Source organism: Myotis nattereri (genome assembly GCF_964212035.1).
Source record: "Myotis nattereri genome assembly, chromosome: 16".
NCBI lineage: Eukaryota > Metazoa > Chordata > Mammalia > Chiroptera > Vespertilionidae > Myotis > Myotis nattereri.
This window is the reverse complement of record NC_138091.1, coordinates 53,929,185-53,954,216: the sequence shown is the minus strand read 5'-3', so window position 1 is coordinate 53,954,216 and position 25,032 is coordinate 53,929,185. Positions and strand designations below refer to the sequence as shown.

Genomic DNA, 25,032 nt, shown 5'->3' with positions numbered 1-25,032 from the left:
GGGGGAGAGAGAGAGAGAGAGAGAGAGAGAGAGAGAGAGAGAGAGAGAGAAATAAGATCTGAGAGAGACGCATGGACTGGTGCACATGCCCCAACCGGGGCCAAAGATCAAACCTGCAGCTAAGGCTCACGCCCTTGATCAGGGATCAAATCCCAGACCCTTCAGTCTGCGGGTTGACGCACTAACCACTGAGCAAAACTGCCAGGGCTAGACTTGTCTTTAACTCCATTTCCAGGGAATACTCCTTTTGTGGGGGGTGGGGAAAGGGGGGTGTCCATAAAGGGTTTCAATTACGTTGTACCAGCTCAGACTAAACTAAAACCTTGAATGTGAAAGCAGTTAAAATAGTACGTGCAGATGCACCCGCAGGCTTGCTTTCGCTTTCCTGACGTCGCAGGGCCGTCTGCAGGAACCTGGCACCGGGCGGGGAGCCTCACTTGTCCAGGCACCACCTTGGTCCATGGCGGTGCCATCCTGCCTGGCAACGAGCTGCAATGCTGGCACCTGCCCGCTGCGTGTGTTGCGAGGTCAGGTAGCACCAACAAGGTCTAATTCGGCAGCAGAAAAGGCCTGTCACCTGGCGAGTGATTGGGACACATGGGTGGTGGGCGGTCTTTTCTGGTCCCCTCCCTTCCGTTTGTGCAAAATGAGGGGGGAGCTGCCCCCAAGGGCCCAAGCCCCCAGGACCGCGCCCCGGGCTTGTGCCGCTGCTCTGCGTAATGGATCCCGAAGGACACTCGGCGTAAGGCCAGGAAGATGCCTTCGTGGCCGGCAGGGAGTGAGTCCTGGGCCTTTCTGCGTGAGGGAGGCTGGCATCGGGCTGAGCCTTGGGAGGCCTCCCCTCCCCACACCAGTGTGCTCCCTGGAAAAATGCCCGCGACAGTCCCTCGCCACCTTCCCTTGGGAGCGTTCGCGGAGAATAAAAACGGCGCCTCGGAGTGTGGCAGCCAAGGCTCCCCCACATTCCCACGGGAAAGGCTCCCGCAGCGCGCGGGCTGGTCCCGACCGGCGCCGCGTCCCCCTCACCCCGCGCGGCGCGTGCGTTCTTCCGCGCGCGGAACCACACAACGGGGCGGACCCACCGCCGTTCCAAACGTCCACCGACTCCCTCCCGCGGGGAGGGCGGCCCTGGGCTCCGGCAGAGGCGGACCGGTCGGCGGACGGTTGGCGGCGCCCCCACCCCGCCCGGGAGCGGCGCTCCTCTGCGTCCTCCAGGCAGGCTCCGGACGATGGCTGGTGCCCAGTGCGGCTGGGCCCAGGGGCAGGGCGCCCCGGGACCCCTCAGGGGCGCTGCGAGCAGTGAGCGGGGCAGGGCCAACCGTCTGGCTGCCGAGGCTGAGCGCACCTGAGGCTGCGCGCGATGCCGCCCGCAGGCGTGGTCTCCCTCCGGGAGCTGGCCGACCTGGCCATCGGCACTCCGGAGGTGGGTGCCGTCAACTTCAATGCTCTCCACACGCTCCTCGTGGCCCTGCTCAAGAACCTCAACATGCAGGACACCCGGGTGGACTACCAGCCCCTGTCTGAGCGGAGGCTCTCGGCGACCACGCGGCTCTCGCTCAGCACCCCGCAGGTCGCTGTGTCCAAGGAGAGGCGAAGGAGCAGCGTGACCAGGGTTCCGTCCGTGGTGCTGGAGAGCCAGATGAAGGGCCTGGGCGGGCAGGTCCAGAACCTGGACGGGCAGGTCCAGAACCTGGGCGGGCAGGTCCAGAACCTGGGCGGGCAGGTCCAGAACCTGGGCGGGCAGGTCCAGGACCTCGACCGGCAGTTAAAGACCATGGACAGCCAGATGCAGGGCGTGCTGTCTCACATCCAGTACTTCACCACTCTGGTCGGTGGGATGGACTCCGAGACCTCGGAGTGGCTAGAAGAGCAGGCGAAAGCCTTTAGCTTGGCCGAGGGGTTCGGTGCTGTGAGGACCCCGCTCATCATTGAGCCGGGAGCGTCCATCACCGAGAAGGGCGCGCTCATGACCGAGCAGGGCGCGCTCATGGCCGAGAGGGGCGCGCCCATGACCGAGCAGGGCGCGCTCATGGCCGAGAGGGGCGCGCCCATGACCGAGCAGGGCGCGCTCATGGCCGAGAGGGGCGCGCCCATGACCGAGCAGGGCGCGCTCATGGCCGGGAGGGGCGCGCCCATGACCGAGCAGGGCGCGCTCATGGCCGGGAGGGGCGCGCCCATGACCGAGCAGGGCGCGCTCATGGCCGAGAGGGGCGCGTCCATCACCGAGCAGGGCGCGCTCATGGCCGAGAGGGGCGCGTCCATCACCGAGCAGGGCGCGCTCATGGCCGAGAGGGGCACGTCCATCGCCGAGAGGGGCGCGTCCATTGCCGAGAGGGGCGCGTCCATTGCCGAGAGGGGCGCGTCCATGACCGACAGGGGCGCGTCCATTGCCGAGAGGGGCGCGCTCATGGCCGAGAGGGGCGCGTCCATCACCGAGAGGGGCGCGTCCATCACCGAGAGAGGCGCGTCCATGGCCGAGCAGGGCGCGCCCACCATGGAGAAGGGCGCGCCCATCACCGAGAAGGGCGCGCCCATCACCGAGAAGGGCGCGCTCCCGAAGACCAAGCTTGTGCCGGGGACGGGCAAGGCGGTGCCCGGGATGGGCAAGGCGAAGCCCGAGACAACAAAGCCTCCGCTGGGGGTGGCCGTGCCCACGCCGGGGTTGGTCGCGCCTGCGCCGGGGGTGGCCCCGCCCACTCCGGAGATGGCCACGACCGTGCCTGGGATGGCCAAGCAGATGCCCGAGAAGACGCGAGGGTTAATGAAATTGTGGAAGGAAGGTCCCCAGGTGAGAGCATACCGGCCTCCTCCAATCCGCTCTCGGGCTCAGGCCGAGCTGACCGCCATCACGTGGGGGCGGTGCCAAGCCTCGTGCAGCCCCACCCATGTGGCCCCCACTCGCCTTGCAGGTCATGGAGCTGCTCCAGCAGATCGTGGAGGAGGTGAAAATCTTGAAGAAAGACCATGCAAGGGCGCAGGAGTTGCCAGAGTTCAACCCGATGGTGAGGGCGGCGGGGACCCCCACCCCGTCTCTCGCAGCCCCCTTCCCCGCCCCTTTTCAGGGACGCTCACCCACCGCTCATCAGACACCCAAGGATCCCGAAGCCACCCAGAGGGAAGCCGGTTTGGCTCAGTGGATAGAGTGTCGGCCCTCGGACTGAAGGGTTCCAGGTTCAATCCCAGTCACCGGCAGGTACCTCGGTGTGTGTCTCTCCCTCTCCCTTCCACTCTCTCTAAAAATCAATGAAGAAAAAAAATCCTCGGGTGAGGATTCACAAATAGATAAGGTGGTCGGTACTGAGAGACAAAGCTCAGTTCCGGAAGAGGGGGGCAGGGATGGAGAGCGTTCTGGGGTCACCCCTTCAGCCCCCAACGCCCAACCGCAGGCGCAGCAACGCTTTCATTGGAGCAAGACGCGCAGGCCCTCCCCAGGTGCTGACCTGTCCCGGCTCCTGCCTCTGCCCTCGAGGCCTCCAGAGGGGACCAGAGCTGACCAGGGACCCGGCCAAGACAGGCGGTGGCGAGGGAGGGCTCAGAGGCGGAAGCCGGGGGGGGGGGGGGGGGGGGGGGGGGCAGGGGGGCAGGCCCCGCGGGGGACTCCGCCCAGAAGCCTTTTTGCCCGCCTGGGTCATTCTAAGCCTTGAGACCCCAGCGGTGCTCATTTTTGTTGTGGGAAGCTTTGCTTTTTAAAAATAATATTTAATAATCTTTTAAAAGATATATTTTTATTGATTTCAGAGAGGAATGGAGAGAAACATCAATGATGAGAAAGAATCATAGATCGGCTGCCTCCTGCACACCCCACACCAGGGGTCGGCCAGTAATCCAGACATGTGCCCTTGACCAGAATTGAACCAGGACCCTTTGCTCCACAGGCCAGCACTCTATCCACTGAGCCAAACCGGCTAGGACAAAAGCTTTGCTTTTGAAAGTGTGGTGTTTATATGGTTTTATGGTTTTGGTGTTTAGAGAAAAGGCTTTTTATTTACTCTTAGAATCTTAGATGATGGATGTTTGCCGAAGTTACAAGCTTCGGCAGTTTGCATTTATTTATTTTTAAAAATATATTTTTATTGATTTCAGAGAGGAAGGGAGAGAAAGAAACATCAGTGATGAGAGAGAATCATTGATTGGCTGCCTCCTGCACACCCCCTACGTGCCTTGCCTGCACAGCCAGGGGTGAACCTGAGAGGGGGCAGTGAAGGATGGAGAAGACAGACAAGAGAATAAAGCCGGGGCTCCGTGCGACATTGCACTCTCTCAGGCACTCGCCACAGCCTGCAAGCCGAGTCTATTTTATAGCCAGACTCCAGGAGGCAAAGTAAAGGCGACGTCAGGATGTTTACAACGTTCTCGGCGGTTTCAAACCTACTCAATGACAGGCACCTGGTCAAGCTTTGTTTCCTTGCTGCACCTCCCGCAGCCCACATCACTCAGCCACGTGGGCCCACAGGTTCGGCCCATAAGGTCAAGCTCACAGCCACGGCCTCTGGCTGTCATTGTGCTGGGAGGGCTTTGCCCTCCAACCTGGGACTCGCACGTGGCTTTGCCACGAGAGGACCGTGCCTTCTCGTTAGTCCAAGGCTTGGACCTGTCCAAACGCTGTAGCCGCTCTCCGCACCCCACTGGGGATCGGGCCCATCACCCGGGCGTGTGCCCTTGATGGGAACCCAACCTGGGACCCTTCAGGCCACCGGCCACTGCTCTTTCCACTGAGCCAAGCAAGGCAGGGCGGGCGGCAGTTTGCTTTTAAGCAGCGAAGTCCTCGCTACCCTCGCCCTTGGAGGCAGTGTCTCCTCAGTGGTTTGTCTGAGGTGGATCCTGGACCACAGGCTCCCATCCCAGCAGTAGCCTTTGCTCCTGGTACATCTGTCCCTACTCCCACCCGCCCCGCCCCACCCCGTGTCCCGTTCTTGTTGGCTTACCCACCTCTGTCTTCCCTCTGCTCCTCTTCCCTGCGAGGATTGGGGGTCGGGGGGGCCCACAGGAGCGCCTGCTTTGACCTGCCACCTCTGCACTCTTCTTCCAGGAATTCCTGCAACGGGTTGAGGAAGTAGAGAAGACAGTCAAAAACTGGGAGGAACTCCTGGTAATGTCCGTGAGGGGGTGGGGGAGGAGGGGTGCCCACAGCCTGGCCCCATCTCTTGGGCTCCCCCAGACCCCCGCCCTGGATGTCTGTGTCCCTCTGAGCGGGGATGATGTGTACGCCCTCTGCCTCTGAAGGGATCCTTTCCATGGCTGCCCAGTCTCCATCAGGGCCCAGAGGGGACAGGAAGCCAGCAGCCCAGGGCCCAGGAACTTCTCCTGGAGCCAGGGCGGTGGAAGGAGCCGCTGGTCCTGTGAGCTCGGCTCTGTCCCTGAGACCGCCGGATTCAGCTGGGTGTGTGTGCACAGGCGCACCCATGTTATCTGTGCCCTCAGGAACCCCTCTGTCGGAAGATGACTATGATGACTCCTGGAGAAGAACTCACCATGGTCACCTGGGAGGAGCTGGAGCAGGCGATTACTGATGGCTGGAAGGCCTCACAGGTGGTGCCCACATGGGCAGGGGCTGGGCAACGGGCTCAGTGGGTTCTCCCACATCTCTCCCTTTTTATGTATGTATGTATGTATGTATGTATTTTTAGAGGGAAAGGGAGAGGGGTAGAGAGAAACATTAATGAGAGAGAAGCATCGATCTGGCTGCCTCCTACATGCCCCCTATTGGGTATTGAGCCTGAAACCCAGGCATGTGCCCTGACTGGGAATCGAACCAGAGACCTCTTGGTTCCTGGGTCGATGCTCAATCGCTGAGCCACACCAGCTAGGCAACCTCTCCCTTAAAAAAATTTATATCTACACTAATAAAAGACAAAGATGCTAATTAACCATACCTTCGATACACCCAAGCCACACCCACCAGCCAATCAGAGCGACTATATGCAGATGAACCCAACCAAGATGGCGGCCAGCAGCCTCAGAGCTGGAGCAAGCTGGAGGCTTGGTTGCCCTGGTGATGGAGGAAGCCAAGCTTCCCGACTGGCTGTGGCCTCCGCAAAAGGCAACAAAGTTTCAATTATAGAAGCTAAATAAATCCCAAATACCTGCTTCCAGCCAGCCTCCACTGGGAGCTTGGGTGGCTGGGAGCAGTGGCCAGCCTGCAAACAGCCATCAGCCCGTCACCCAGGCTGGCCAGACACCCCAGTGGGGACCCCCACCCTGAAGGGGCTGTGGCCAGCCTGCAAACAGCCATCAGCCACTCACCCAGGCTGGCCAGGCACCCCAGCAGAACCCCCCTCCCTGAAGGGGGTTTGGCCAGCCTGAAAACGATCCTCAACCCCTCACCCAGGCTGGCTAGGCACCCCAGTGGGGACCCCCCCTAAGGGGGTGTGTCCAGTCTGAAAACGGCCCTCAGCCCCTTACCCAGGCTGGCCAGGCACCCCAGCGGGACCCCCACCCTGATCCAGGACACCCTTCAGGGCAAACCAGCCGGCCCCCACCCATGCACCAGGCCTCTATCCTATGTAATAAAAGGGTAATATGCAAATTGACCCTAACAGCAGAGTGACTGGGAATCACTGGTCACTATGACACACACTGACCACCAGGGGGCAGATGCTCAATGCAGGAGTTGCCCCCTGGTGGTCAGTGCGCTCCCACAGGGGGAGCTCTGCTCAGTCACAAGCCAGGCTGATGGCTGCCAGTACAGCGGTGGTGGTGGGAGCCTCTCCAGCCTCCTCAGCAGCACTAAGGATGTCCAACTGCAGTTTAGGCCTGCTCCCCGCTGGCAAGTGGACATCCCCCGAGGGCTCCCGGGCTGCCAGAGGAATGTCCGACTGTCAGCTTAGGCCCAATCCCCCGGGGAGCAGGCCTAAGCCAGCAGGTGGTCATCCCCTGAGAGATCCCAGACTGTGAGAAGGCACAGGCCGGGCTGAGGGACCCTCCCGAGTGTACAAAATTTTGATCACCAGGCCTCTAATATATATATATGAATTGATTTTTGGAGAATGAGGAAGGGAGAGATAGAAGCATCAATAACTACCTCCTGCACGCCCCTCACTGGGGATTGAGCCTGAAACCCAGGCATATGCCCTGACTGGGAATCGATCCTGCGACCTCTTGGCTCCTGGTTTGATGCTCAACCAACTGTGCCACACCGGCCCGGCTCTCCCTTTTTACCATCGCACAGGGTTCCAGTATGTGGATGTTCATAATTTATTTCACAGTCTCCTGTTACGGGTATTCTAACTTTCCCCCCAATTTTATGACCAGGTGCTCCGTGTGACATTCACACGCGTGCATACACCCCAGGGCACATTCCCGGAGGTGGCAGTGCATGTGTGACTTGGCTGGCTTTGGGCCAGTCGCCTCGCGTGGGTGTGGCTCCAGGTTAGAGCCCTGTCAGCGACGCAGGGGGGAGGTCGGTTCTCACGGGCCCCACCAGCACTGCCTGTGGGTGGCCCGGGTCTTGGCGCGTGGCCAGCTGGCTGGATGGACGGTGGCACCTGGTTTCCTCCTGCAGCGTTCTTGGGCTCATCTTCAGTCTGCCCTGAAATGCCCGGGTCCCTTCACTCTTAGTGGGCGAAGGTGGCAGCCACCCCTGGAAATGAAACCTCTTGAGGGACCCCTTGCTCATGGTGACTCTTACACTCGGGGAAACGCTCACAGGGAGCCGTTCGAATCCCCAGCCTCGCTTCCCTGAACAGAATGGGCATTTGCAAATGGCGCCCCACACCCACACCCCCACCCCCGATTTTTATTTTTAATCCTCACTCGATGGTTTCCATTGATTCTAGAAAGAGAGGGATGGAGAGGGAGAGAGAGAGAGAGAAACATGGATGTGAGAGAAACAGCCCGTTGCTATGCACGGGCCCCGACTGGGGACCGAACCGGCAACCTGGGCATGTGCTCCGACCGGGAATTGAACCCAAGACTCTGGCCCCTGAGCGGCACCAGGCAGGGCTCTGCTGTCCTTTTGGTCTTGACATTTCCCTTCTCCTGGCTTTGTGCATCTGGGTTCCTCAGAAAGGGTTCTGCAGATAGGCCGACCCGCCCAACGGGAAGAGAGGGGACCCTTGGGCGCCACCAAGTGGCCACCTGGGGTGCGACAAATATTGACTGGGTCCAGAAGACACCCCGCTAGTCCCCAAGACTGTTTTCTGGATTCTGGGCCCATCTTTAGAGGAAGGCACCATCAGAAAGCACTGGAGGGGCGTGGCTAGGAGAGGCGGCTTCTGCGTTCGCTGTTTAAAATATACATTTTTTAGATTTTTCAATTATAGTTGCCACACAGCATGCATTTCAGGTGCACAACAGTGACTAGACATTTATATAGCCCTGTTTAAAGTGCAAGCTGTTTGCCCTCGCCGGTTTGGCTCAGCGGATAGAACATCGGCCTGTGGACCAGAGGGTCCTGGGTTCGATTCCCGTCAAGCGCATGTGCCTCGGTTGCAGACTCCTCCCGGCCCAGGCCCTGGCCGGGGCTCCTGCAGGAGGCAACCAATCTGTGTGTTTCTCTCACGTCGATACTTCTCTCTGTCTCTCCCTCTCTCTCCCACTCTCTCTAAAAACCACAAAAAAAAAAAAAAAAAGGCGCAAGCTGTTTTACCACTGCCGTGTGCTGTGAGTGAGCACGCGTTTTCTCGGGGTGCCAGCAGAAGGGGTGCCAGACCTACGAGGAAGCACCCACGTGAGTCCTGTGGCAGCGTCACGCCTCCCAGAGCTCAGGGTGTCGGTGTTTTGACAGTTGCTCCTGGTCCTGAGTGACTCCAGGAGCAAATGAGAATCGATAGCAACGCTGCCTGATTTTGAGCAGCAAGAGGATGAGCTCAGGTGACAGGCCGGCCGCAGCCGGGCCGCCTCACCGCGTGCGGGTGAGCCAGTACCGCTCGCCGGACACCATCTTCTCTTGCGTGGCCGGCGGGGCCCTTCGCATGCCTATGAAATGGGGGTTTCCAAAGGAGGCGTTTTTAAGGTCAATTACGGGTTTCAGCAGGCGGGTGGTGACGACTCTTCTTTTTTTAAAATATATTTTTATTGATTTCAGAGAGGGGAGGGAGAGGGAGAGAGAGAGAGGAAAACATCAGTGATGAGAAACGTTGATCAGCCCATGACCTGGGCATGGGCCCTGCCTGGGAACGCCATTTGTTTTCTATATCTTGTCTTTTCTGCTCCTCCATTCCTCCCCTCTGTGCCACTTGAATTCCCTTGCTGTTCCTTTCCCTGTATTTTTTTTTATTTATTCTTTTACTCCTTCCTCCCTCCCTCCCTCCCCCGTCCCTCCCTCTCTCTCTCTCTCTCTCTCTCTCTCTCTCTCTCTCTCTCTCTCTCTCTCTCTGTATGTTTTCAAGTTCTTTCCCCAGCAGTGGTCAGTGTAGAGCTGACTGTTCCCCACTTCCAAGGCCCCACCTTCCCGGGGACTCTGCCCCTGAATTTGGAGTTTCTCCCAAACTGACGGGTAGAAGCAGGCACTGCTCCCACCCCGACCGGAGTCTGGGGACCGTCCCCGCAGCCTCGGGGAGTCTCCTCACGTGTGCGTGCTGGTCGTTTCGCTGTGGACACCCGAGGAGGACCCCCCGCGGACCTCCTGAGCCATCTCCTTGCGTCTCCTTCTTTAGGCGGTTTAGTTGCCCCACAGTGTATCCTTCTACCATCAGCAATGGGCCAATCACGGGGCAGACTTCATATTTTAATTTTTAAAAAATATCTATTTTATTGATTTTAGAGAGGGAGGGAGAGGGGGAGAGAGAGAGAGATCAATGATGAGAGGGAATCATTGATTGGCTGCCTCCTGCACGCCCCCTCCTGGGGATCAAGCCTGAAACCTGGGCATGTGCCCTTAGCCAGAATTGAACCTGGGACCCTTCAGTCTGCAGGCCAACGCTCTATCCACTGAGCCAGACCGGCCAGGGCGTCCTCATGCTCTTTCCCTGTAGCCTCTGCGAGAGTTGGCATGGATCGCTTGTACTTTTCTGTGAACCCCTCTCTTTATTAATCCTGGGTATGTGTCCGGACCAGGAATCAAACCGGAGACCTTTCGGTGCACTGGACGGCGCTCCAACCAACTGAGCCACGCTGGCCAGAGCTCCCCTGTCTTTTATGAGGGAAGTTACATATTATGATGCCATCTGCAAATGTACAGATTCTCAACCACCTGGAGACCTTATCCTTCAAGAGCGTCCAATTCTGCCCTGGCCGGTGTGGCTCCGTTTGTTGGCGTGTCGTCCTGTACCCCGAAATGCCATGGGTTCGAGTCCTGATCAGGGCACAGGCCTAGGTTGCCGGTTTGGGTTCGATCCTGGTCAGGGCGCCCACAGGAGGGGAGGCAACCAATCGCTGTTTCTCTTTTCCTCTCTCTCTCTCTCTCTCTCAAATCAATGAACGTATCCACATCACCTCGGGTGAGGATTTTAAAAAAGTGTCAAATTCTCTGTGTCCAGCTTAGTTTTGGGGCCCAGAGGGTCTTCCCCCGCCAAGGGCCTTAGGCTGTCCCACTCAGATACCCCAGACTCCCCACCGCCAAGCCTGACGCGTTCTTACTTGTAGTCTCTGCTTCCTTCCTTCCTCCTCAACCAGGGCATAGAGTCTACGCCAGCAAGTCTTAAGCACAAAGGGAAACCGCCTGCCGCCCCGCGCAACGTGGGTCCAAGTGCACCCTCCACCGTGTACCCAGGTGCTGACCGGGCTCTGGATTCCGCTGGTGGTTTGGGCCCAGATCGGACCTTGCCGGGACCAGGCGGATCCGGACACCCCTCCGAAGGGGAACAAAAACTGCCCTCTGCTCCTGGGTTTCCTGATAGGGGCCGTGATGAAGCCGGGCTGGCAAAGCCCCATCCCCTCCCTGGGCCCCAGTTCAGAACTGACGCCGATCAGCACAGGCCTGGAGCGTGGCCCAGCACAGCAGGTCCGAGAAGAGATGAACGAGATGCACACCCTGGCCCCGTCCCGCAGGACTTACCCCCAGACCAGCATCCTCTCACGCACCCTGATGCTCATGGCGGGATGACCCCCAGCCCGGGCCAAGTCATGGACGCCAGGCCAGACCAACTAGGGCCAGGGCCACCTGGCCTGGATCAGCTTGAGGTTCAACCTCCTAGCGCTTACCCATATGGCCTCCCCTTCAGGCCGGGCCTGATGCCACCTGGAACGGAGGAACAGGGACCGGTGCCACCTGGCTTGGTTCAGCAGAATGTGATGCCACCGTGGGTACCTGCCAGAGATCAGCAAGGATGGGGACTCCCTGGTCCCGCACAGCCTGGTATGGTTCCGCCTGGCGCACAGCAGTACGGGGTGAGATTTCCTGGCCCGGACCAACGTGCCATGGAGCGGCCTGCGATGGACGGGAGTGGTGTGGGACCCATTGGCACAGATGAGCACGGATTGCCAATATTTGGCATGGATCAACAAGGATTGGTTCCACCTTTAAGAGATCAGCAAGGTTTTGTACAGCCCGGTTTGGAAACGCCTGGCTTCATACAACCAGGCGCACTGCAGTACGGTGTGCTTCAACCTGGTGCAGGTCAGCCTGGCTTGGTCTCACCTGGAATGGACCAGCGTGGTTTTGTCCCACCTGGTGCAGGCCAGCCTGGTTTTGTCCCACCTGGTGCAGGCCAGCCTGGTTTTGTCCCACCTGGTGCAGGTCAGCCTGGTTTGGTCCCACCTGGTGCAGGCCAGCCTGGTTTGGTCCCACCTGGTGCAGGTCAGCCTGGTTTTGTCCCACCTGGTGCAGGTCAGCCTGGTTTGGTCCCACCTGGTGCAGGCCAGCCTGGTTTGGTCCCACCTGGTGCAGGCCAGCCTGGTTTGGTCCCACCTGGTGCAGGTCAGCCTGGTTTTATCCCACCTGGTGCAGGCCAGCCTGGTTTTGTCCCACCTGGAGTTGATCAACGTGGTTTGGTACAGGCTGGTCAATATCCACCTGGTTTTGTACAGCCAGGTGCATATCCATATAGTTTGGCTCAACCTGGCGTCTATCCACATGGTTTGGTCCAGCCCGGTACATATCCACATGGTTTCATGCAGCCTGGTGTGGCAGGTCAGCCTGGTTTGGTCCCACCTGGTGTGGCAGGTCAGCCTGGTTTGGTCCCACCTGGTGTAGGTCAGCCTGGTTTGGTCCCACCTGGTGCAGGTCAGCCTGGTTTGGTCCCACCTGGTGCAGGTCAGCCTGGTTTGGTCCCACCTGGAGTTGATCAGCATGATTTGGCACAGCCGGGTGCGTATCCACCTGGTTTTGTACAGCCGGGTGCGTATCCACCTGGTTCCACGCAGCCTGATATCGATCAGCAGGGTTCAGTGGAACCAGGAACAGATCAGCTTGGTGCTGATCGCGAAGGCTTGGTACCATCAGGCGCGGAGCCTCATGGCTCTCCACGCCCAGATCAGCACGGCCTGGCACCTCCTGGCAGAGATCAACATGGTCAGGTGTCACCACGCCTCTCCAGGCAAGGTTGGGTGTCGCCTAGTATGGACCAGGAGGGTTTGGTACCAACAGACCCTTCTCAGCGAGGCACAGACCGGGGTGGTGCGATGCCATTCACCCCCGGCGTGGGCGAGCAGCAGCATTGGGCATCGCCTCACCAAGATCAGCGTGACCGTCCATCCTCTGTCCTAGACCCAAGTGGCCTCACGTATCCTGGCCCTTACAGCCCAAGGTACTCGGGTGTCGACCCAGGCCAACGTAGTGGGTATACTCAGCCTCCCGCAAGTCCAAATGTCCCCTCGGTTCAGAGTACGGACTCCCTTGGCGAATCCAGGCAAGTCTCACAAGAACCGAGTTCTATGGAGTCTAAGAAACTCGATTCCCTGGAGAAAGTGGCTTCTAGCTTCCCCAGCGCAGTGGAGACATTCCGCCTGATGGGAGAGCTCATCGGCCTCTACACAGAGCTCAAGGAGAACCTGAGGACCCTGGATGCGCAGAAAGCTGGCGAAACCGACTTGGAGAAGATCCAGTACCTGCTTGCGATGATGGGTGGGTAACACCTGCGTGGAGGAGAGACCACGTCTTCATTCTAAGTTGATTTCATCCTTTTCCCCACCTTTTCCCCCCGGCGGCTGCTCTTCTGCCCGAATCCCCGAAAATAGAATGTCTGCTTTTAGCCATTCTGGGTTCCCCTAGAGCAGGGGGTGGGGAACCTTTCTTTTCTGCCAAGGGCCATTTGGCTATTTATAATATCATTTGTGGGCCATACAGAATTATCAACTTAAACACTAGCCTGCAAACATTTAATTAGCTCACCTCTAAGGCCTTGGCAGGGCCAGACCAAATGATTTCTCAGGCCTTGTGCAGCCCGCAGGCCGGACAATCCCCGCCCCTCCTGGAGCCTTTAGGGCAGCTGTGGGCAAACTACGGCCCGCGGGCCGGATCCGCCCCGTTTGAAATGAATAAAACTAAAAAAAAAAAAAAAAAGAGACCGTACCCTTTTATGTAATGATGTTTACTTTGAATTTATATTAGTTCACACAAACACTCCATCCATGCTTTTGTTCCGGCCCTCCGGTCCAGTTTAAGAACCCATTGTGGCCCTCGAGTCAAAAAGTTTGCCCACCCCTGCTTCCCTGCTCTAGGGTCTGAAAGATGTGAAGGAGCCTCCGGGCAGGAATGAGGCGGGCTGTGCCTCTGCCAGGCTCTCTGGAGAGCAGCTGGGGAAATGTTGGGGCAAAGGAAGCCAACAGCATCGGGTGGGGGTCAGAGGGGAGAATGTTGAAGAAGCAAACGTAACCTTTGTCTATTCGCAGCTCTGGGTCCAGAGAATAATGGAGATTTTGGAGTTGGGTGCAAACTATGGGCAGTGGTCCCAAAGCCCCATAGGATGTTAAGCCTTCGGTGGATTTTTTCTGGGCTGCGGACACTCCTGTCTCCTTTCTTCCCTCCCCCCCCCCGCCCCCCAGTCCTGCGTTCTCTGGGGTAACTTCACTCCGGGGCAGGGGTGCTGGAAGTGGGGATCTAAGCCTTCGGACTCTGAGCGCCCATTTCCCATAGTCCAAAAGACCATCCCACCAGACCTGCAGGAGCAGCTGAAGGCCATCAAGACCCTGACCAAAGAGGTTCGGCAGGAAAAAGCAAAAGTGAGTGAGGGAGGGCTGCTGCCCGGCCTTGGCACCAGCGCGCCCCCTGCCCGTTGCGCGTGGATGGCCGGCAGTCCTGTGACCCATCGCTACCAGCCCATCAGGCGGGGAATGCGGCTCAGACATTGCCGCGGTCCCTTCCTGGGGGAAAACCTGGTGCTCGAAGCTGGGGTTTAGCTGAGCCCGTTCTCTCGCGCGGCCATTGCCAGTGAAGGCCAGGCCAGCCCGCGGGCGCAGCGCTGGGACCCAGTGTGTGTGGGACTGCCGGGGGCAGTGGTCATGGCGAGGGCTACCGGGTCTTCAGTTGTCATCTTTTTTTTTATCCTCACCCAAGGATATTTTTGCATTGATTTCCAAAGAGAGTGGAAGGGAGAGACAGAGGGGAGAGACAGAGGGGAGACATCCATGTGGGAGAGACATCAATTGGTTGCCTCCCACACTCGCCCCAAGCAGGGCCCAGGAGCTGAGGTACGTGCCCTTGATGGGAATTGAACCTGCACCCTTCAGTACATGGCCTGACGCTCTATCCACTGAGACAAACCAACTAGGGCTTTAGCTGTCTTTTTTTAACATATATATAGTCGTCATTAGAGGATATTTTTCCATTGATTTTTAGAGAGAATAGAAGGGAGAGGGACAGAGAGAGAGAGAGAGAGTAGCATCGATGTGATAGACACACATTGATTGGTTGCCTCCTGCATGCGCCCTGACCAGGGCCAGGGATCGAGCCCGCAACCGAGGTACGTGCCCTTGACTGGAATCAAACCCAGGACCCTTCAGTTTGCAGGTCAACGCTCTATCCACTGAGCAACACCAGCCAGGGCTTTAATTGTCTTCTTACTGAAGACTGTCTACTCAGTGGTCAGCAAACTGCGGCTCTTTGGCCCCTTGAGTGTGGCTCTTCCTAAGCCTTAGGAGTACCCTAATTAAGTTAATAACAATGTACCTACCTATATAGTTTAAGTTTAAAAAATTTGGCTCTCAAAAGAAATTTCAATCGTTGTCCTGTTGATATTTGGCTCTGTTGACTAATGAGTTTGTCGACCACTGGTCTGCATCATGGGATGGAGAGAGGGTGGGAGGAAGGAAGAGAGGGAGGGAGGCCAAGGAGGGAGGGAGGGAGGGGGAGAACGAGGGAGGGAGGGAAGGAGGGAGGGGAGAACGAGGGAGGGAGGGAGGGGTGTCAGGAAGGAACCTTGGCTTTTGTCAGCAAGTTGGATTAGGGTCAGGGACGGGGGGAGGGGCTCGTGAAGGCTGCAGGCACCTGCAGGAGCTAGAGCCCGGCCTGCCTGACCCGCCTCTTCCATTGGATTTGTAGCTGGACAAGATACAGAGGTTCCTGGAGGGCGGAGGGCTGCCAGAAGTGGGGAAGGAGGTGGCAGCTGGCCAGCTGAGCTTTCAGCTGGGTCTCCTCAGGTAAATGCCCTGCCCCGGCAGACCCTGCTCTCAGCCGAGCAGCTGGGAGCCAGCCTGGTTGGCCCACACCCTGTCTCTGGCCTGGGTCGTGTCTGTTCTTCCGGTTGCCCACATCTAGTGCAAGCTGCTGGTGGGAGTTTCCCAAGTTCCTGAAACAGCGTAGCATCAGGACTTGGAAGTGTTACCTCCACGCCCCCCCCCCCCCCACCCTCCGCCTCCCAAAAAAGAGCTCCTTCGACTGTCCCAGGGGGAGCTGGAAGGGAGTGCTCACTAGGGCCCTCTCTGCAGGGCCAGGCCCCGCCTGCCACAGCGCACTGGGCACCACGGCTGGCACAGCAGGGCTGCGGGCTCCCAGCCAAGCTGGGACCAGGCCCTGGTCCATCCCCCTCCATCCCTGGGGGCCGGGCCCAGCACTGGGGCTGGTGGTGAGCCAGGCCGTCCCTTGTGCCACAGAGTCAGCGTGAACGACATCGAGAAGGAGCTGTCCGACCTGAGGGAGAGCCAGGAGCAGGGCAAGGTCAACATGGAGCACTCGGTCTCTGAGGCCTCCCTTTACCTGCAGAACCAGGTGAGGAGGCCACGCTCTCAGCACAGGGACCAAGGCCCTTCTCAGAATCGGCTGTCCCCCTCCATTCCCACTCCGTGTGTGTGTGTGTGTGTGTGTGTGTGTGTGTGTGTGTGTGGCCGTGCCTCGCTCACTGCCTTGCGCCTGCCTTCTCGCCCGCACCCAGTTGGACAAGCTCAGGACGATCATCGAGAACATGCTGGCCTCGTCGTCCACGCTGCTGACCATGAGCATGGCCCCGCGGAAGCCCCCAGTCACCTTGATCCCTGGCCAGATTGACCCCAAGGCCACCTGCCCGGCCTGCAGCCTGGACCTGAGCCACCAGGTCAGCACGCTGGTGCAGCGCTACGAGCAGCTCCAGCACATGGTCACCAGCCTGGCTGCCTCGCGGCCGTCCAAGAAAGCCAAGCTCCAGAGACAGGTGAGCCGCGGCTCCCTGGGCAGCCGCACAGGGCCCGGGCAGATGCTCCGCGCGGGGAGTGGCGGATAGAGTCCCTCGGCCTAGTTTTCCATGATGGACCCCACAAAAGTCCCGGTCCTCCCACAGGGTGCCAGCGAGTAGTGCTGGGGAGGCGGGGCCGTGGGCTGGGAGGGCACAGCTGGATGTGGGTGGAGCAGGGCCCCCCACAAGCTGTGGGGGCACCGGCTCAGCTTCAGGAAGCACCCACTCTCCCCCCCAGGCCCCTTCCCACTTCCCTCCAAAGGGCAGGCTTGCTGGCGGGTGGGGACAGGCATGAGGCCCTGCCTCCTGCCTCCTGGATCCTGGGCTTCTGGTCAGCCCCGGGCAGGCGGGGAGGCTGTAGCCCACATGCTGACGCTCGGGGCCGCAGGGCAGCTCACCCCTCTGAGCCTCGGTCAGCTCTACTGATCACCCCACTGGCCGACTAGGCCCCCCAAGGAGGCAGGGCTGAGTCTCTGTCGGGGGGGTGGGTGGTGTCACAGAGAAAGCGTGGGAGCCGCCCGCTGTCGGGGGGACATTGTGGAGACAACCAGCGGGTTGGAGGTTGGCCAATCCGCTGGGTGATGTTGTTTTGTTTTTAATATATTTGTACTGATTTCAGAGGGGAAAGGAAAGGGAGAGAGAAATAGAAACATCAATGATGAGAGAGAATCATGGATCGGCTGCCTCCTGCACGCCCCCCACTGGGGGTCAGGCCCGCAACCTGGCATGTGCCTGACTGGCCACCGAACCGTGACCTCCCAGTTCATAGGTCGATGATCAACCACTGAGCCACACCTGCCTGCTGGGTGATGTTTTAAGGGTCAACTTCTCGGGGGCAGCAGGACGGCCCTGGGGAGCCCCAGCCGCCTCAGTGAGCGGCCCTGGTCCCTCCCGCCGCAGGACGAGGAGCTGCTGGGCCACGTGCAGAGCGCCATCCTGCAGGTGCAGGGCGACTGCGAGAAGCTCAACCTCATCACCGGCAACCTCATCGAGGACCACCGGCAGAAGCAGAAGGACATCGACGTGAGCGCTGCGGGGGGCGGGGGGGGGGCCGCGTGTGTGCGGCGTGACTCCAGCCACCCCTGCCCGTCAGCTCCTCGCTCCTCATTCTCCCTCCCGCGGCCCCCCAGGTGTTGTACCAGGGTCTGGAGAAGCTGGAGAAGGAAAAGGTCAACAGGGGGCACCTGGAGATGGAGATTGACGTGGTAAGGGCCAGGCTGCCGGGCCCTCCTGCCTGGGAGGTCAGAGGTGGAGGGGAGCCCGGCGGGGGGGGGGGGGGGGAGGGAGGGGGAGGATTTAGGCTCAGCATCAGGGTGACAGCTCAGGGGGCCCTCCACGGCCCTCTCCCATCGGGCGGCCTCCTCCTCTCTCCGGGCAGAAGGCCGACAAGAGTGCTCTGGAGGCCAAAGTGAGCCGCATGCAGTTTGATGCCACCACGGAGCAGCTGAACCACATGATGCAGGAGCTGGTGGCCAAGATGAGCGGGCAGGAGCGGGACTGGCAGAAGATGCTGGACCGGCTCCTGACCGAGATGGACAGCAAGGTGAGGGCAGCGAGGCTCCAGGGCCCCTGGACTAGGGCAAGGCCACCTCTCCGGCCCGCAGAGCCCCCACCTGCCGCCTGAGGGCTCACCGGGTCCCCCCCCCCCCCCCGCCTGCAGCTGGACCGCCTGGAGCTGGACCCCGTGAAGCAGCTGCTGGAGGATCGGTGGAAGTCCTTGCGGCAGCAGCTCAAGGAGCGCTCCCCGCTCTACCAGGCGGACGAGGCGGCCGGCATGCGGCGGTGAGCTCCACGGGGCTGGAGATGGCGGCTGGGGTTCCCTGGACGATCGGCTCCCACCGCGCAGCGACCGCCCCCCAGCAGGAGTGACGGTGTTTTAGGGCTGAGGCCACCCCATAGGACAGTGAAGAAGGAGGGGAGTGAGGCTGAGACTCTGGGGCCATGGGAGGGAGTCCCCAGCCCCCAGAGGTGAGAGCACGCAAGGGGGGCGGGGAACCTGGCCCATGGCCGCCTGGCCCACAGCGTTTCCATGACTGACCGCCAGGGGGCGCCCGAGGCTCACACAGCGCCCCTTAGGGCCGCGTGGGTGAGGACAGGTGGGTGCGGGCCGCACCAAGAGGGGGCATGTCTGGGAGGGGGTGAGTCTGGGGAGCAGGGACAGGACGGGCCTCCAGGCCGGGGCCTGTGGGTGGGCCGAGCTTCCCGCCTGCCTGGAGGGGCTCTCCACCTCCGCTCCCACCCTCACGGGTCCCCTCCCACAGGCAGCTCCTGGCACATTTCCACTGCCTGTCCTGTGACCGTCCCCTGGAGACAGCCGTGACCGGACAGTGAGTGCCCACGCCTGGTCGGCCCCACTCCCTGCCCCCCTCCCTCGTGGGCCCACTCCTGTCTGCCTGGCCTGCTGCCCGCCTGGTCCTCGCCCCACCCCCAGCAGGGCTCCGGGGGCAGGAGGCCCGTGGGGAGGGGGTGGGGGACGGGAGGATGGGATTTCTCACACTCGACCCTCCCTTCCCTCTGCCCCGCCAGGGTCCTCCCCACCACGCCCGTGGGGCCCAGCCTGCCCGGGCACCGCTCCACCCGCCCCTACACCGTCTTTGAGCTGGAGCAGGTCCGGCAGCAGAGCCGCAAGTACGCGGGGGAGTCGTGGGCAGGGCTGTGCGGGGAGGCAGGACAGACAGCCATGCGGGCTCCCCCTCACCAGGGTCGCCTCTGAGCTGGCACCAGCTCTCCCAGGACAAGAATGGGGCAGGCAGAAGAGGCAGGACCAGTCACACCTGCCTTCGGAGTCCGGGGGGACCTCGCCAAGGCTGCCGGCACCTTCCCTCCTCACCCCCGTTCCCAGACCCTCCAGTGCCTCAGCCGGGGCTTGGCATCACTCGGCGAGAGGCCGCTCAGGGCGCCTCTGGACCTCGTGCCCCTCCCTGCGGCCTTTCCACCTCCTGGGGATGGGGCTCAGGGGAAAGGGGGGTTTCAAACTGTGCTGAGGGGCCTAGGCCCCCGGGCTGGCTGGAGGAGCTGGCTTCTCTCCGGGGGGCTCTCCTGCCCGGCCCCCCTCAGCAAGCCTTCCCTGGCAAGCCTGGGCGTGGTCCCTTGGGGACGGCGGAAAGGGCTCCTGCCCACCCGAGTCCTGCGGAGCCGGGCGTGGACTCCGGCCTGGGCACGGGGTCCGGCCTGTGCGGCCGCCTCACCCCCCTTTCTGCTCACACCTGCAGCCTCAAGCTGGGCAACCTCGCCTTCCCGCGGGCCGACCTGGCGCCGATGGAGCGGAGCGTGGGGCGCCTGCGCACCATGCACTCCAAGATGCTGATGGACATTGAGAAGGTGCAGTTCCTCTACGGGGGCTCGGTCAAGGCCAGCAGCCAGATGATCCACGAACTGCTGCAGGCCCAGTGCCTGGGCTCCCCCTGCTGCAAGCGGTAGGACGGGGTGCAGGCCGAGCCCTGCGTGGGAACGCCTCAGCCCGCCGCTGGGAAGGCCCTGTGGGGGGAGGGTGTGTGTGTGTGGGGGTGGCCCTGGCGGGTGTGCTCAGTGGTTAGTGTCAGCCCACAGACTGCAGGGTCTCAGGTTCCACTCCAGTCAAGGGCAGGTACTCGGTGGCAGGCTCGATCCCCTTCCCTGGTCATGGTGTGTGCGGGAGGCAGCCAGTCGATGTGTCTCACTCACATTGGTGTGTCTCTCCCCCTCCCTTCCACTCTCTCTAAAAATCAATGGAAAAATATCCTTGGGTGAGGATTAACAGAAAATAGTGTGTGTGAGAGTGTGTGTGTGTGCGTGTGTGTGTGTCTGTGTGAGAGTCTGTGTGTGAGTGTGAGTGTATGTGTGAGTGTGAGTGTGCATATGAGAGTGTGAGTGTGAGTGAGAGTGAGTGTGAGAGAGAGTGTGGTCCTCACGATGGCTGGCCAGGAGGTGGCTCTGCTCACGCACCCGCCTGTCTGCCCCTTGCGCTGCCCTGGCCCCAGAGACCCCTGAGGACAGCTGCCCCCTCCCTCTGGCAGGCCCCCCGAGGTCACCCGCTCCGTCCCTTGCTGTCCTCCTCACAGGGTGTCGGAGATGACGGACTACAGCTTCGCCACAGTGTCGCGGCACTGCGGGGGCAGCCACACCCTCACCTACCCCTACCGCCGCACCCGCCTGCAGCACCTGCCGCAGGGACTGCTCCCCGAGGACAGCCAGGTCGCCGGGAAGGTGGGGCGCTGCCCGAGCGGCGGGGGGGGGGGGGGGCGCATGGCCCCGGGCCCCCAGTCCTCTGGAGACCCACCGAGGGCACTTCATCCTGCCCTCGGCCTGGAGGCAGCTTCTTTTTCTTTTTTTAAAATATATTTTTATTGATTTCAGAGAGGAAGGGAGAGGGAGAAACGTTAATGATGAGAATCATCGATCGGCTGCCTCCTACACGCCCCCTACTGGGGATCGAGCCCACAACCCGAGTGTGTGCCCTGACCGGAATCGAACCTGGGACCCTTCAGTCCGCAGGCCCATCTATCCACTGAGCCACACCAGCTAGGGCGAGGCAGTTTCTTAGACCCAGTTAAAGCCTCAGGTTCTTAACCTTGGCGGGGAAAAGAATGCCATCCTGGCCACCCACCACCTGGCACAAGGCCTCCAGAGGGGCCCTGAGAACAGTGGCACCTCCACCTCCTTTCCCTGTCCATCTGCCTGGTGCTCCCCGGAGCCCCGCGAGGGCGCTGAGCTCGGTGGGCACTGGAGTCGGGAGGACCGCGGGCCGCGCCCAGGCCGCGAGGAGACAGGGCCAGAGGGAAACCTCTGTGCGCCACGTGGTGACGCCCCCGCTCACCTCCCCAGCACCACGAAGTGGACATCTTGGGCCTGGATGGACATATTTACAAGGGACGGATGGACATGAGGCTGCCAGGCATCCCGAACAAAGACAGTGAGTGTCCAGGAGGCCCAGCCGCCTGTAGGCTACGCCTCAGCCCCCAGGATGGCGCCGCTCCTGGAAGGCCAGGCACTCGAGGCCTGGCCCCTGGCTGCCTCCTCTACCTCCGTCTCCAAACACTCCGTCCCCCAAAGCCCCAGCTCTGAGCCAGCACGCGGGCCCTGTCTCTCGGGCTGGCTGTGCCCAGCGGCCCGCAGCCCTCCCCATCCCCGAGTGCCCACGGAGCTCTGTCGTGTCTGAGAAGGGACCTTTCTCTCCACTGTCCCCACCAGGCGCCGGGAACAACAAGCACAAGATGAAGCCATCCCGGTCCCACGCGCACCGGCCGCCGGCCCTCGGCGACAGCAGCCCGCTGCCCTTGCGGCCTCAGAGCGCCAACATGATGGTTGGCGGCACTTCAGGTAGCTGCCCTCTGGGCGGAGCCCTCCCGCCAGGCCCTCTCCTGCGAATGGCTGGGAGATGCCCGGTTTCCCCGGGAGAGGCAGGGCCGGGAGCTGAGGGCGGGGCCTGGAGGAGAAGAGAAAAACGCATGGCCACTGAGTGCGGGGTGGACTCGTCTGCGGGGCAGAGGCTATGAAAGGCCCCATTTCAGAGGAAACGGACAGGGTCGCAGCCCAAGACTCTGGCTCCAGGCCCCAGTCCGCCCCTGCCCACGCGCGCTCACAGGCTGTGTGGCGGCCCTTGCGCCCAGGGCATGACACGGCCCCAAGGACCCTTCCGTCTGCTCCAGCCTGCGAGGCCTCCTGGCCCCCAGCTCGGAAGGTTTGCTGGAAATCTCCGCTGTCCGCGTGTGGGGCTCAGTCCTGCCCGGAAAGCGGGGGGCTCAGGGCCTCCCGAGTGAGGCCAGACTCGGGGCCAGGAAGGGCGCCGGCCCGGAGCCCGGAGCCGGTCGCTTTCCAGCACCTCTCGGCCTGTTTCCCCGTCACTGACGGGCACTGCGCTCGTGCCGCTGGGTGGGGCCCCAGGGAACCCAAGGAGAGGCGTGCCCCCCGCCCCCGAGGTTTCGGACCCACGGCACTTGCAGAAGCTGGAGGTCAGGGCCCCAGGCCTGTGCGCTGCGACGCCTCTGCAGGCCCAGCCCCGGGAGCGGCCGGAGGAAGCGAGGCAGCTGCCGGCGGTCAGGGCACCGGCCTGCACTGAGGGCTGCTCAGCTCACGGGCCGCCCGGTGGAGCTTTACACGTGGGAACAATTGAGTCCTCGGGCCGCGTTAGGGGAGGGCCCTGCTAGCCTCACCTACACTGAGGACCCAGGCCCGAGGCCCCGCTGGGAAGCAGCAGCGCGGGGGGCCCGGCCCAGGCTCCGGCCCAGGTACGAGGCTGCGAGAGGGGGCTCAGAGGTGGACAGAGCGCGGTCTGTGGCAGTTTTCTTGGGGGTACTGCACTCCCTTCTCCCTGGCACCCCACTGTCTACAGCAAGGGCACTCGAAATGTCACGGGAGCAGGAGGGAGGGAGGGGCGTCCTCAGACATCCCTGCTCAGGTGTGATTATGGCCTAAACAGCCCGTTCACCAGGAAACGTGACCGAAGTGGGGCTCTCGGCCTGGTGGGGCGGGTGTGGTTTCCACTCGGCGATGATAAAGGAGCTTTGCTTCGGGGCTCCCGTTCGGACTGCCCCGGCCCAGGGCAGGGCCCTCCAGCACTTGTCCCCTGTGCAGCAGGGGCTGCGGGGCCGCGGGGCCGCGGGGAGCGAGGCAGAGCCCTCAGCCCCTCCTGTCTTGCAGCTACTTCTCGGCAACACACAGACCGACCGGTCTCCTCGCAGGGGCGCCTCTCCCAGCCGAATGCGGGCCACTCGCCTAGCCCCAGCGGGATGGCGATGCACATGGACATGCCCCCCGGGGAGGGCATGGAGGAGCCCACCCGGGGGCCCAGGACCCCCTCTGCTCACTGAGCAGAGCTATAAATAAATGTTTCGGGAGAAGCTGGCTTCCCTGTCCTGGCTCGGAAGGTGCCGGGGGCCAGGTGCCTCCAGACGGCTCCCCGGCCCAGGCGGCAGACCTCCGGGAGAGGGCGTCTGGCTTGTAGCGTGAGAATCAGGCCAGTGCCCCCCAGACGGAGCCGTCCTCCGAGGGAGCGGGCGGAACAGCTCTCCCCTGACCAGGGCTGGACGGGCCGCTGCCGTCCCTGCCACGGCCCTGCCTTCCTGTCGGACGCACGGTGTCGGGGAGCAAGTTGTACCTCGGAGCAAAGGTGAGGGTGGCAGCTGCCCCTGCTCTCCTGCAGCGGGCTCAGGGCAGTGCCCAGCTACTGGCGCAGAGCCCGGGAGCACTGCCACCAGCCACCTGGCAAGGTTTCTGTTTGAGGCGCTCAGCTTACCCCACGGGGGCAGGAGGCTCAGAGCAGGGGCTGCTCGGGCTGGGCCGTTCTCCTCCCTTCTCCTCCCAACCCCGAGAGAGAGAAAAGGGGGTCCCGGAGGCCCCCCCTCCTGCCCCCGCCCTTGAAGCTCCCTTGCTCTTGTCCCCTTGCCCCAACAGGCAAGAGGGCTCAGTGCTGGGTCCCTGAGCTAAAGATCTGGGCAGGTGGGGGGACAGGAGCAGGCGTGCACTTGGTGCAGCAACTACACAGGACCAGGCCCCGCCCCCTCACCCCAGGGACAAGGCAGAGCTGCCCCCCCCCCCCCCAAGGACTCTCAAGTCACTGCAGCAGGTCTGTGCCTCAGTCTGTTCTCATTGGCTCCCTCCTCAAAGGTGGGGATCCCCCACCCCCAGTCCCTCTCCCACCCCCCATGGGAAAGCAACCTGGGGGCCAGAGGCCTGCTTTAGGGTGTGAGGGGAGGGTTGACAGCCTCACAGGAAAGTGTGGCAGGAAACAGCCCAGAAAAGGGTTTCTCCCCAGTCCCCACCCCTGTGGGCAGGGAGGGCGGGGCTGCGAGGTGTCACGGGAAAGGCAGGTGCTCCTCCCCCCCCCCCCCCCCCCGCAGGGGCTCCCCCTCAATCCCGTCTGCGGGGACGCCATTCATCTCTAAGGAATGAGGGACACTCAGGCTTGATGGTGGGAGGGGCAGTCTGGTGGGCACCCCCACGCCAGCACCCTTGCCCCGTAGGCAGGTGAGCAGGCCAGCCCCCGCTCCTGCTGGGATCCTGTTTCTCTCGCCCTCGCTAAGAAAAGCAGGTCCCTGGCCTAGAATCCACTCGCCAGCCTGGGAGGGAGGGGCAGCCACAGGGACAGGCCTCCCCCCGCCCCCCACAGGACAAGGGTGACACTCCCCAGGCGGCCAGGCAGGGCCACGTGGGGGCAGAAGTCCCAGCAGGACCACCCCAGGCGCAGGGGCTGTCCCCCCTGCCTGGAAAGCACAGGTGGGCAGCTGCAGGGGTGCCCGTGGGAGGAGCCTCAGGGGTTTCCAACCAGGAAACAAAACTGAAAGGACAAACCCAGCCTCAAAGGGCAGGATCACATGGGGGCACAGGGGCGGCTGCACCGGCTCCCCTCCCACAGGTGCAGCCCCACAGCGGCCCGAGCAGGGAGGCCCACGGTGGGGCCAGGGGCTGAGGAGGGATCCGGCCCTGGGCCAGCCCCGGCACCGGGAACAGCTCCTCACCCACCGGCCGCTGCCCTGCTGGTCCTGCCTGGCATGGTCCCTTCTGAGCCCGCCCGGCGCTGGGCTGCCCAGCAGCCCTGGCTCACAAGGACCCGCCACCCCCGAGGGAGGAGGCCCAGGGCAGCGATGGCCAA

General features: G+C 61.9%; 1 protein-coding gene across 1 annotated transcript; it reads left to right on the top strand.

Moving 5' to 3' along the window:
* Positions 1–1,360: 1,360 nt before the first annotated feature.
* QRICH2 (glutamine rich 2) lies at positions 1,361–23,281 on the top strand (the record flags this gene model as incomplete). The annotated part of the gene is made up of 25 exons (XM_081108990.1): positions 1,361–2,788; positions 2,910–3,002; positions 5,030–5,089; positions 5,422–5,529; positions 10,525–10,651; positions 10,779–10,975; positions 11,498–11,617; positions 11,708–11,871; positions 12,244–12,416; positions 12,587–12,943; positions 13,955–14,040; positions 15,359–15,456; positions 15,910–16,024; positions 16,188–16,442; positions 17,364–17,486; positions 17,594–17,668; positions 17,842–18,006; positions 18,124–18,245; positions 18,725–18,790; positions 18,990–19,091; positions 19,676–19,879; positions 20,504–20,648; positions 21,267–21,354; positions 21,633–21,761; positions 23,082–23,281. 25 exons carry the CDS (start codon positions 1,361–1,363, stop codon positions 23,249–23,251), a joined length of 4,770 nt encoding a protein of 1,589 aa, XP_080965116.1. The 3' UTR covers positions 23,252–23,281.
* Between the last annotated feature and the right edge of the window lie 1,751 nt (positions 23,282–25,032).